General features: G+C 40.0%; 1 protein-coding gene across 6 annotated transcripts in view; it reads left to right on the top strand.

Moving 5' to 3' along the window:
- The window catches only part of lrp1bb (low density lipoprotein receptor-related protein 1Bb), a 318,056-nt gene that overhangs the window by 92,562 nt on the left and 213,443 nt on the right, over positions 1–12,051 (top strand). For all 6 annotated transcript variants that reach the window (XR_012597184.1, XM_074659766.1, XM_074659767.1 and 3 more), the window contains one exon: positions 11,903–12,040. Coding sequence is in view for 5 of the 6 variants with exons in the window: in XM_074659766.1 (XP_074515867.1) it covers positions 11,903–12,040 (138 nt within the window). In the remaining variant the exon portion in view is untranslated. The remainder of the gene's footprint in view (positions 1–11,902; positions 12,041–12,051) is intronic.

Below are 12,051 nucleotides of genomic sequence, written 5' to 3'. Positions count from 1 at the left end.
TGCTTGGAAACATTTATTCCCATGGAGGCAGTGTATAGTTTTAATGATTAACACTGTCTCCTCTGTCAGAACGTGATAGCTGTATAAAAGGGAAGTCATCCTCTTTGCCCTTAACAGATCAACTGCTCATATTCAGTCCTTTTGCTTTGCTGCATTGCCCCCCCTGTCTCTGCAGTTTAACACATTTCCAGATGTTTGAGCGTTTGTCTTAGGCGAAGCCATTAGTGTGAGAATGATGTATTCGTTGCCTGGTGACAATCGTGCACGTCTCATGCACGTCTCATTCGTGTCAGAAGTGATGCACTGGGAGGAGCACATCGCTGCTTTGTCTTTGCTCTCGCAGCAAAGTCTTTGCTCTCTCAACAGTTAAACTGCGCTGACACATTCCCCCTCTTGTATTCCCTCCTAGTAAGAGTGTTGTAAAGGACAGCGTCCCAGCTTGTCACCTGAAGAACCAAAGGAAAAAAAAATCATATTTTAAAACTTGACACGCTTGCCTTCACAGACCTAGCGTGACATTAAAGCACTGGAGTTGACATTATCTCCCCGCTGCCGCAGCACAGAACAAAGCATCACAACGATACGAGCATTAACTCAAGAGCAAACACAGTGACACATATTTACCACGACACGCAATGACAATAATAGCCTGTAACATCACTATGATGAGTGCTGTTCATCTCTCAGTGATACAGTAGCTGGGACTTGACTCTCAATGAGCATGAATCAGTGACATTGGCCCTTTATTTATTTATTAATCATAAATAATGGGTAGTCTAATAGATAGTGAAATGCCTTCTCTTATAGCCACTCTATAAACATGGTCATAGTCCAGTGATTATTTCAAGAGAGCTGGGTTAGTGCCAGAGGATATTTAGAGAAAAATACATGCCCTCCCACTTGCTATGTGCATTATATTCTAACCATGGTCCTCATTAAAGATGCCTTCAAGCCAAAAAAAAGCACTTATTTACTCACTTATAATCAATTGATATACACTATACACTACACACCAATTTGAGCCCTGAAACTCATTACATAATGTGAAATATAAACAAAGGCAAAGGTCAAGGCTTTTCCACTGAAACTATTATAATTTAATGGAAGAATCTAAGGCCAAGGGACATAACAGCTCCTCCATTTCATTTAAAAGACAGATGGTTAGTTTGCGGTGTCATCCACTTACAGAATTCAAACCACATGTTCAAGCACTCGATCTCCCGCCTTGATCAGAGATGTCTTGTCTGTAGTAACAACCAGGCTTGGAATTTCATCATTTTAGGGGAAAGGCCACTTGGCCTTCGGTGTTGTTAATTTTTCGAGGGCACAAAGGCCAAAGGCCAGGGCAGCGAGGCCATCGAATAAAACAACGATTTTAAGTCCACGGAAATAATGAACAAGGGTAAAGGATGATTTTATTTTTAATACAAAATATTACTATCAAACCAGACATTTTTAAATAGCCAAACTGCCGTCAACAGCAACCGCAATTCTTAATTCACTCGATCCAACATTACGCCATACACTACGCCGTACAATTGATGAAGTGCAGCTGTTCCTCTGTTAGGTTGACGTTGAAATGATTCTACGAGTATCCCGATGAAGGTGATGTCACAGCAGTTTGACATGCCATCGCTACGGCGATCAGCTGAGAATCCAGCCGACACTGAGGGGGTACTATCTGCAGTGGAAACACAGCATTATGTCCTCTTTGTGCTCGGAAAGGGAGTTGTGATTAAAGGGGTATTCAGTTGGTTGCAGTCTGCAAACTCACCACTAGATGCCACTAAATCCTACACACTGGACCTTTAAAATAATCCAACACTGACAGTCGGTAGGGAACGGGATGCGGACAGCAGTCTCTTGTATTACCGTCACGCTTTGTTAAACGTAAATCTGCAGTAGGTCAGTATAGGCATGTGAACAAAATACCTCTCCTCTTCTGATTTTTGAGCAAACATGCATTCTTAAGTTCAGCTGAAGCTAATTTGAGGCTTCAGCAGTTTGAGTTTGACAGATCAAGTGGGGATCGAGTTGGTCTCTGTATGCTACTGTAAGGGCCTGTTGGAACATTTGTTACACAGAATGTGTGCGTGGATTTGCAGTGCATGTTTACGTTGTCATGAATTCAACATGACAACACGATGGCATGATGACAAAAAAATTCAGTTCAGATAAACCTATACATCACAAGTTAGTTTAGATGACATCATGACAATTGTGTATTTATTTCTGTGATGAAAGAATGCCAACATTAAACAGAACACTGTAAATTATACTCCTAATGAGATCATTCTTCTCCGTGAATATTGGCTTTTGCCTCTCTGACTACAATATGCTGTATGTATTATTCATTTGAAGCTGGCCCCAGAACAATTAGATTGGAACATTTGCATAATGGTTGGTCACAAAAGTATCTCTATTGACTAATTATGTCGTTGTTTTCCAAATACTGATAAATTGGCCTTTTTGCTTTTTTTTTGTTTTTTTTGTTTTTGTGCATGGCGTTTCTGAAGTGCAGCTTTACCACATCGTCCCGAGGCTGCTCATTCCTCTGTGGGGCTGATGTATTGATTCTTTATTATACAGTAGTACCAGGATGTCACGGATGCCAACACCCAGCTTCATTCCACTGAACAGTGGCCACATTTCTCCTCTCTTTCAAATAGCTTTGATTGAATACTCAGCAAATAATAAGCTACTGCACACAGGAAATGAGGTGTCGGAGGAGCTCTGTGCATGTTGCTTTTATGATTTCACTCTCATTGACTGCACCCTGTGCATATTGATTTGCATTTCTGAGGCGGTCGATCGATTTTGAGTGATATTATGTAGGAGCAAATCACTCATTTTTAAATGTTAAAAGTTAAGGTTTGACATCAGGAAGAAAAGGCTAATATGTCCTTTCTTCAGTATTAGTAGAATAACCTACATATCCGTATGAATGCTGCATTTTACATGGAATGCACACGCAACTTGACGCATACCGATATTATAACATAATAACATATTGGTATATTCACTCAGTATTCTGCTTTTAGTAGAACTGTCTTGTCTGAATATATTGAAGAGAGTCACCACAAAAAACATAAAAGCAATCATATACAACACATTTTTGCCTTTGCTAGACTTAATCATATTGATGCAATGTATTATATGATAACAATAATAGTAATATGTATTAATAAACTTTATTTATATAGCGCTTTTCAAAACAAAGTTACGGAGTGCTTTGCAAGATAGAAACTGAAGATGGCTGCTGTACAGGCCTGGCAGAGCATCACCAAACGCTGGCCATGCGTTTACACAAACATGCAAAGGCATACACAGTTTCCCACCAGGGAGTTGTCCAGTTCATACTGTGCCTTTGGCTGCTTCTCAGCAGCTCCGTGTGATTAGTCCGTTCCATTCAGTAAGTAAATCTAAAAAAACTAATTAAACCTATGTTGGAAGTTTATTTTGAAAAGAGACTGTTTGCATGTAACGAGTGGAAACTTGTGAAACGGCAGTATGCACGAGCCGGAACTGACACGCCGTCCCTGAGTCCAAAACTGACGCGAGAGGGGTACCGAGAGCATCATAGTTTGAAGTAGGGATGTTAATAATTAACCGTTTAACCGGTTCTCACAGCTATAACGCCACCAACAACACACAGGGTCTGTCAGACACTTGCTGAAGTTACGCCGTGCTGACAGACTGTATGTGTGTGACAATGGTGAGCACGAAGTTACCAGCAGAGCTACAGATAGCACAAACACACACACACTGTTTTGTCGGACACACAGCGGACAATCTGCTAAACTAAACTAAACTAAACTAAATGTGCGGTGGAGGCTTTAACTGGGAAAGTGGCTGCATGTCCACGACACAACAGGAAGCACCGGGGGTGCTAAGTTAACGCTCCCGGACGGGTGAACTGGGGACTCAGTTGTTTGTTGTGCTCATACACTGCGGCTGGTACCCAAAAATCTTGTCGGTTAACGGTTAATAATCGGTTAACGAGGGTCGGGTATCGGTTAAGAACATTTTTCAAATTTAGCATCCTTAGTTTGAAGCGTGGGTGCACTGACCAAGCTGCGGTATTTGACTAGTTGGGAGTGAGAACGTGTTAGATAAGTCAGGAGTCAGATTTGCTTATTGTCCTGTCGATGCTGAGACTGGAGGCAAGACCTATACATAGTCATTCACCTATGGCATCCACATCTTTCTCTAACTGTGCTGAAAATCACAACATTTAATCATGACCACAAAGTAACTTTCTGTCTGTGAAGAATCTCAGTACTTGGAGGTTCCAACTTATGGAAAAGTTCGTCCGGGGTCAGACAAATACAGCGAAATGAGGTCTTTTGGCTGAGTACATCATTTCAAATGGCAAGTATGTAAAGGTCACTCTGGGAAATAAGTCTGGAAAGAGCCTTTCATATTTAGACCACTGTGCCTTTTAAAAGCAGAGCATGCTGGGGAGAGCTTTAGTTTACAATTGTTAAAATGTGGCCCACTGAAGTGTGGTTCACTTTGTTGCCATTGAAGTCAGTTCCACATATTTCGGATGACGCACGCTCTTCGTGACAGCGGCAAGATAAGTCGTGCACTGCCACAAATCCGGAATTTGTCCGAGGATTGTTTGCCTTTGAGGTATCAACCTGGAGCCGAGTACAAACAGCTCATGTCCTCAAATCAAGCTGAGATACGGGGGAAACGGCTCGCCAGCAGTGCTGTTACATGACAGTTATAAATATATCATCCCTCGCCATCGCTTATTCACGTTAAGCCACAGACATCTTATAACCCAAACATCCTCAAGCTTTAAGCGTGACAACAATGACTTCGCCACAGACTGACGACATACAAAGGTGAAGAGTTCACTATTTACCATGAGTTCATGATGCTTCAGCTCACATAAACACACACACACACACACACACACACACACACACACACACACACACACACACACACACACACACACACAAAGAGGTACGCAAGCAGAATAACTGAAATATTCATGGTTTTTTACACTTTAATGTATTCTTCCACACCAGTGCCACAGCTTATCAGCACAGAGATTAATGTTAACAACATTGCACCCCTTCTGGCAACTTCTCTGTCTCGGTTTGTTTATTACAAACTGCTCATCCATGAATTGTATGAAAGATAACACTACTGTAGCTACTAGTTAATGAAGTAGTTAATAATGTTTGTCGGTAAAGTACATCCATCACACATGCTGTTAACTTTCAGTTTATGCATATGTAACTCTAACCAAACCACACAAATGGTAATAATCACTATGTTCATTCTGTAAAAATGTATTCATTGTTGTGAAAGTACGGGGGAAAAAGACAATACTCTCTACTATCTACCCAGGTGAATATATAAAGGCGTATAATCATCAGGGCTTTTTTTCTGTGTACATGCACTGATATATACTTTTAAAATGTGTTACCTACACTAAAATACTACACCATTTGTCGTATATGTCCCTCTCTCTCGGCACTTCCGTCATGAATCATCAATGTATTATGATATATAATTTAAGCTGAACTTCCCATTAATTTTCTCAAAAACTGTACAGTAAAATAACTTAAAATACTACATGGTCACAGTCAGGGTCATCCTGAAGAGGATTACATTGAAAATGTCAACAAATCTCTGAAGGAAAACCTTTATTCAGTTTATAGAGTTTATAAATAAGGACATTTTCAATGTGTTACAATATCATTTGAGCTGCCTTTCGCTGTTCAGTAATGATTGCAGTGAAACTATTTCAAATTGGAACATTTTGAGCAGAAATCCATTGTGCTGCTCAGGAAACATATAATGGAAACAGTTTGGTCAAATTAGGGCTCCTTTGGTAACATGACGAGAGCAACAAATAGCCAAGTGGTGGCTGTATTACACGATGCTGCTGTTGCTCTGTGCTGTCTCTGTCTTGTCTGTCTGTTGCGCTGTCAGTGTGGCGTGAGAACCACGGTTTTAAATTAGCACCAGCCACATGCTGGTAAAATATGCAAGTGGCTGCTAGATTTGCTTCACTCACCAGCCAAAAAAACAATGGTACTCTATCGAGGGGCTGGTAGATTTTGGTATCCACCAACGACAGCGGCAGGTGGACAAAAAAATTCCCAACCCTGGTGAGAGCGTGTGAAAACTGCCAAATGCGTGAGTCTCACAGTCAATGTGTGAGAGTTAGCAGCCCTGCAGAACATATTATTCTGTACCAAGTTACATACAGGGGTGTAGTGCCATTTGTTTGAGGACTGGAGCGCCCCTAAGACGTATGCTGGCACGTGCATGTGTCAAGTTTTGGCTCGTTTCAAAGGTGACAAGTTTACATACATTCGACATGTTCAAATGTTAGCCAGACTTTATGAATAGTTTCATCATGTTGAGAATATTTCGTGGCGTTCAGCCAAACATCAAGTAGAAATAGGGTACACCATGGATGTAGTAGGTTGTGATTGGCGTGGCATTAAGCAATATAGGCGAATGAACACAGGTAGCTTATATTTTAAATGATTTGATTTACTTACTTGTGCCAAGCAAATGAAGTCGAATTCAAGGAAAAGTTGTAGTATAGGCAGAGGTCAAGCTCATGTAAGAGGCTGGTCGATAACGTAGCTAAGCAAGCTTTCAGTTCCTGTATGCATGGGCCTGGTTTTATCGTTGTTTAACTAACATTACGTCATCCTAAACTTTTACCTTTTAGCTGTTCCAAAAAATGAAAGGATGTTTTGCTGCTTTTTCCTCTTTACTAGTTACAGTTGGCTAGCTAGAGACTGTAAAAAAAAAAAATTTAATTCACTGTGCTGCTCAACAGCTACCGGCAACTTTCAAGGTGGAACGTTTTCTTGCATGTTACTGAAAGCATGAGTTGACATCGTGAATCAATCAGCACACCTTAAATGTCAATATGACAACTTTGACCATTACTTTTGTTTTTATCGTCTCTCTTTCATGACATACGCTTTAGTGACTATTGGATCTTCAAGCACTTAAAAAATATAAATTAATTTCAACCGGATTATGCAAAAGTGGGAATATTTTATTTCCTCACTTGGAGGAAAAAAAGTGGTGGAGCATCGGCAGCACAACACCAAACTCTGGTTATGTGCACCGGTGCATGTAGAGCTGAGAATTACGTGCACAGCTCAAATTTTATGTACACTACCGTGCATGTGCACGTGGTATTTTGAGTCCTGCGGCCATATGTCAAAAGGATGGTCGTTACAGGAAAAGTGCAGTGATGAAAGCTGTTGCTGTCTCTTTTCTTTCTGACATTTTGTCTTAGATTCAGTCATCATGCTTATGATTAGATTAGCGATTTATGCAATCATAATAATTCAAGTGCACACAGTAACTAATGTTATTGTAATTGAGGGATTGACCACAGAAGAGCTTGTTACTGTTATAAAGCCACTATGGGAGGTCTACATTGGGGTTGCCTCGGGTCAGGCATGAAGATGTAACTTTGATCATCAATTCAAACCGTAAATTAGAAAAAAATGAAATTGTTATTTCTTGGGGATGTGATGAATCCCTGTACGTAGAAGTTCAAGGATCTTCCCCTGCTGATTTTCTGGTTATTTTCTTTCAGGAATTCATTATTCCGCACAAACTGGTGCTGGCTCAGATTAACATGATTATCATAATGAACATAGCTGCTGAAATTCCCCCCTAGAAGCTTCTCATTTCACATTAAATAGAGGTATTAGTTTGGCCCAGCTGATTCCTCCTCATTCACTGCTCAAAGTAGGCAAATAGCAGCATGATTTTTAATTAACGTGTCCTGAAATCTAAAATCTTGCAACAGCACAAGTCATTTTATTTGCTGCAAATTATGTTTTAGCTATGAAGTTCCTATTACAACACAAATATGGGTTTGCTTGCAGCAGTGCCTGTAATATATGTGCAGTATTTAGACTAGATGGGAATGTTTTAGTTTAATTTATGGTTGTGTTATTACAAAATAAGGCGTTAATAAATATTGATGATTAACTAAAGTGTTTCCCGCTTTACCTGAATAAGCATATCACACTATATATATTTTTTTTAGCTTACCAGGGGAGTATCTTTCCTCTACTCCATGTGTTATGATTAAACTGGTATTTAAGAGTGTTTGCCCATTTCATCTCAGGACATTATTCATTTATCAAACCATTACTGGGACCTCGCAGTTTTCATCTGAAATGATTGGAGATTTATACATACAGTTGATCTGTTTTTCTATCTATCTATCTATCTATCTATCTATCTATCTATCTATCTATCTATCTATCTACGTATCTGTCTATCTGTCCATCTGTCCATCTATCTTTGTCGATCATCAGCCATTTGTATGAAATTGCATGCTGTATATAGTAATAACATTCAAAGCTGTAGCTTGCACCAGTTTCTGTGAGAGTGAAAGTGGACAGAGGTGCAGAGAAAAGGGATTTTTCTGAGAAAACATGGCCCCATTTCAAGCAAAATCACACAGTCAGTGGAACACAAAACATTTTCAATTAAACGGATGTGTTCTCAACTCAGTTTAAACCTCAAAAAGCAAACATGCCTCTGTTTTTCTCTCATCATGTGTTTCCATTAACTTTGTATACATTTATGCTTCCTCTAAATTTTAACGATGACAGTTAGCTTACTACAGTATATTATCTTACAGTAAAAACCTCCTCACATGGTACACCTAAACAGGTGTTCTCACGTAAGGACTTTACACACTGCAAAATACACAAGAAAATGCGAAATACTCGCGTCTGAATATTATGTGTCTAGGGCTTTTATTGTGAAGGGTAAGAAAGGAGTGGATCTTGTATGCGCTCCATTTGTCAAGGTGGAAATGTGTAAGAAAGTGTTCTGTCATGGTTCACACTACGGAGCCTCCATGTTGTTGTTTCATAGATAATAAAATGAATCACAACGTGACTGGTTGATGCCTTTATTCGCTGTGCGAAAGCTCAGAAAATCAACTTGTTCTGAAAAATAATTACATCACTTTTTCGCTGCGTAATATTCATGTTCTGTGTGAATGTATTTGTGATAAAAACAACAGTACAAAGAAATATATTGAAGTGCGAATTAATCGCACAAAAAAAAATGCTGCCGGTGTGTAAAAGCCTTATGCTTCCTCTAAATTTTAACAATGACAGTTAGCTTGCTACAGTATATTATATTACAGTAAAACCTGTACACATCCATGGTACACCTAAAGAGGTGTTCTCACTTAAAGCTTTTGCACACCGGGGGCGTGACGAATAAACGGCACGAAAACACAAAATACTCGCCTGTGAATATTATATGTCTAGGGCTTTTATTGTGAAAGGTAAGAGTGGATCTGGCATGCGCTGCCTTTGTCAAGGTGGAAAGGAGCAATAAAGTTTGCCATTCTGGTTTGGGCTTTTTCATAAATGTAGGCGCAACTCAAATCGTTCCGCACATAATTGGTTGGTTGCTTTGCAGAAAAACATACGTTGCTTTTTTGCAGCGTGATATTCCCGCTCTGTGTGTCGTCTTCATGGCAAAAACATTGTTAGTTTTGCTGCATCATTCTTATGATGATTATGACCTGATGTTTGGTAATTTCTAGCATGGGTCTAATCTCAACCTTAGTTGCCAGTCTAATCAACCAGAATAAAACAAACTCCTGTGTGGGTGTGTGGAGGCAGGATGTTGGGTTAAGGCATCATTCAGCACCTTGGGATGGGAATCTTATGTGAGAGAAGCTCCAGTGTAGCTGTCAGAGAATGTGTTACACGGCGTGGTGTGTACTACCCACATATATACGACTTTGAGCGATCATCCAACATAGCGCTGTAGTTTGGGAATTGACAGAGGAGTTCTGAATACCTCAGCCGTTGAGAGACCATCTGTGTACCCCTGCATGGCAGATCAGAGCCACTGAATATTCATGCACCATCCCTCCCCTTATCACATTAGATTAGAACCCATGTGGCGAGATAGCGAGGGGAGAGGCTGACAACGCTGTTACGTTGTCAGAGACCCTTACAGCTTGGTGTTAAATAGCGCATTTGCCAAATGGACATGTACTATGGTGTGGCACTGGGTGGAATGATCTGTGACAGTGTGTCTGTTTTCTGTAGTGGGTGAAAATATTTAGAAAATGTGTGACAGTTAAACGCAAGGATCTAAACACATATTTGAGTTTGAATCCAAACGTGTGAAATGTTAGCAGCTTCAAAAATGATTGATTTGAATCAAAATCAATTTTTTATTTTCCTTTTTCATGTTTATAAAATGAACGCTGACATAAAAGTAAGTGTGTGAGTAATACACACTTGTAAACACTTGCTTTTTTTGTATGATGGATTCACAAATTCACATAAAAGTCTGTACGGGGCACAAATATCAAAAGTCCACCCCAAAAAGGGAGCTGGAAGAGAAATGAAGAGTGATGCTTTAAAAGACATTTCGGAGCCCAGCAGATGAGGCTGCCAGTTTGCTCACGTATGAAATATGAACTCTCAGAGACAAGGTCACTTATATTTGACTCACCTAAATATGGCATAGAAATAGTGTGAATCACTGGGGCCTGAAGAGATAGCCAAGAAATACTCATTAAAGAAGAAGCCTCTCCTGGGATACTTTTAAAGCTATAAAAATGCTCCGGAGGAGGAACTAATATGAGTCATTATTGTGTCAATACAGACGCACAACTGCTTCTACATATCCCGTCTGTAAATCAGCAGGAGACGACAGCCCGCTTTGTAATAGCCGCGTTAATTGCTGCATCTCTTACCTTACCAAGTAGAAATGGATGCTGTGAATAAGTAACTGCCCAGTCGAGATGGGCTTGGATGTGACTTCCTCGGGGTGAGAGAACTCTGGGGATTGTTGCAGACCCCATCGCGTGGGTGATCAATCTTCCCATTAAGTGGCTGCAGAGGCACATTGGTAATTGATATCAATGTAGTTGGGGTGGAGATGTGACACATTTACAGTGCTGGTGCACTGGTCAGCTGTGTTTTATGTGCTCTCGTGGCTGCCACATGAATGAGGGTCACCTATGTGCCTCATGAATCCTTAAACAGCTGCTCGCCGCTGTTTGCCCGGCTGGCAGGGAGAGTCGGGCAGTTTGTTATCGGACTTTCACCGGCGCGTCTGCAAAGCAGTGTGGTGAACATCTGTTGTGTGTAAAGAACAATGCTGTGTGAAGTATAAATACATTTGCATATGCGTAGGTTCTCCCACCTCCTGTAAAAAGAGGTCTTGAAGTATCAGCAGTTTGAGAAGGCATTCAAAAGATAAAAGAAAAAAAATGTGTTTATCTGCAAAAAATATAATAATGACAATGAAATATGCAAATTTATTTCACATATGGTCTCCCACTGTAAGTGCTTCCCCTTTATTAACACTTATTTGGCTTTGCAGTAAACTGATACAGTACATTAATTATCAATGTTGAAATAAATAGAGATACCGTTTTTACTAGGACTGTCAATCAATTAAAATATCTAATCGCAAATTAATCACACATTTTTTATCTGTTCAAATTGTACCTCAAAGGAAGATTTGTCAGGTCAAACTGCTTGTGATTATCATAAAGTGGGCATTTCTGTAAAGGGGAGACTTGTGGGTATCCATAGAACCCATTTACATTCACATATTTTGAGGTCAGAGGTCAAGGAACCCCTTTGAAAAGGGCCATGACAGTTTTTCCTCACCAAAATTTAGCGTAAGTTTGGAGCATTATTTACCCAACTTCTCGACAAGCTAGTATGACATGGTTGGTAGCGATGGGTTCCTTCGATTTTCAGTTTCATATGATGACAGTATCTTCACTCTAACTTTAAAACTCAGCCCGTTACAATCTCTGAAAGATCGACTATGTTAATGGTTAAAGAAATTACAGCCCTAGTTTTTACACTTTCTCGTTTCTCTCTTTTAGGTGCGCAGGAGTTGGTGATCAGATGTTCCCTCAATCACATACAATGCATCGGGTCAAAAAAATGTATTCATTTCAATAAACTCTGCAACGGGGCCAGAGACTGTGAAGATGGCTACGATGAAGGAGTTCACTGTCGAGGTAAGAGTTAA

This window comes from Sebastes fasciatus, chromosome 14, assembly GCF_043250625.1.
Source record: "Sebastes fasciatus isolate fSebFas1 chromosome 14, fSebFas1.pri, whole genome shotgun sequence".
NCBI lineage: Eukaryota > Metazoa > Chordata > Actinopteri > Perciformes > Sebastidae > Sebastes > Sebastes fasciatus.
Note: the sequence above shows the minus strand (reverse complement) of the source record. Positions and strands in the feature narration are given on the sequence as shown.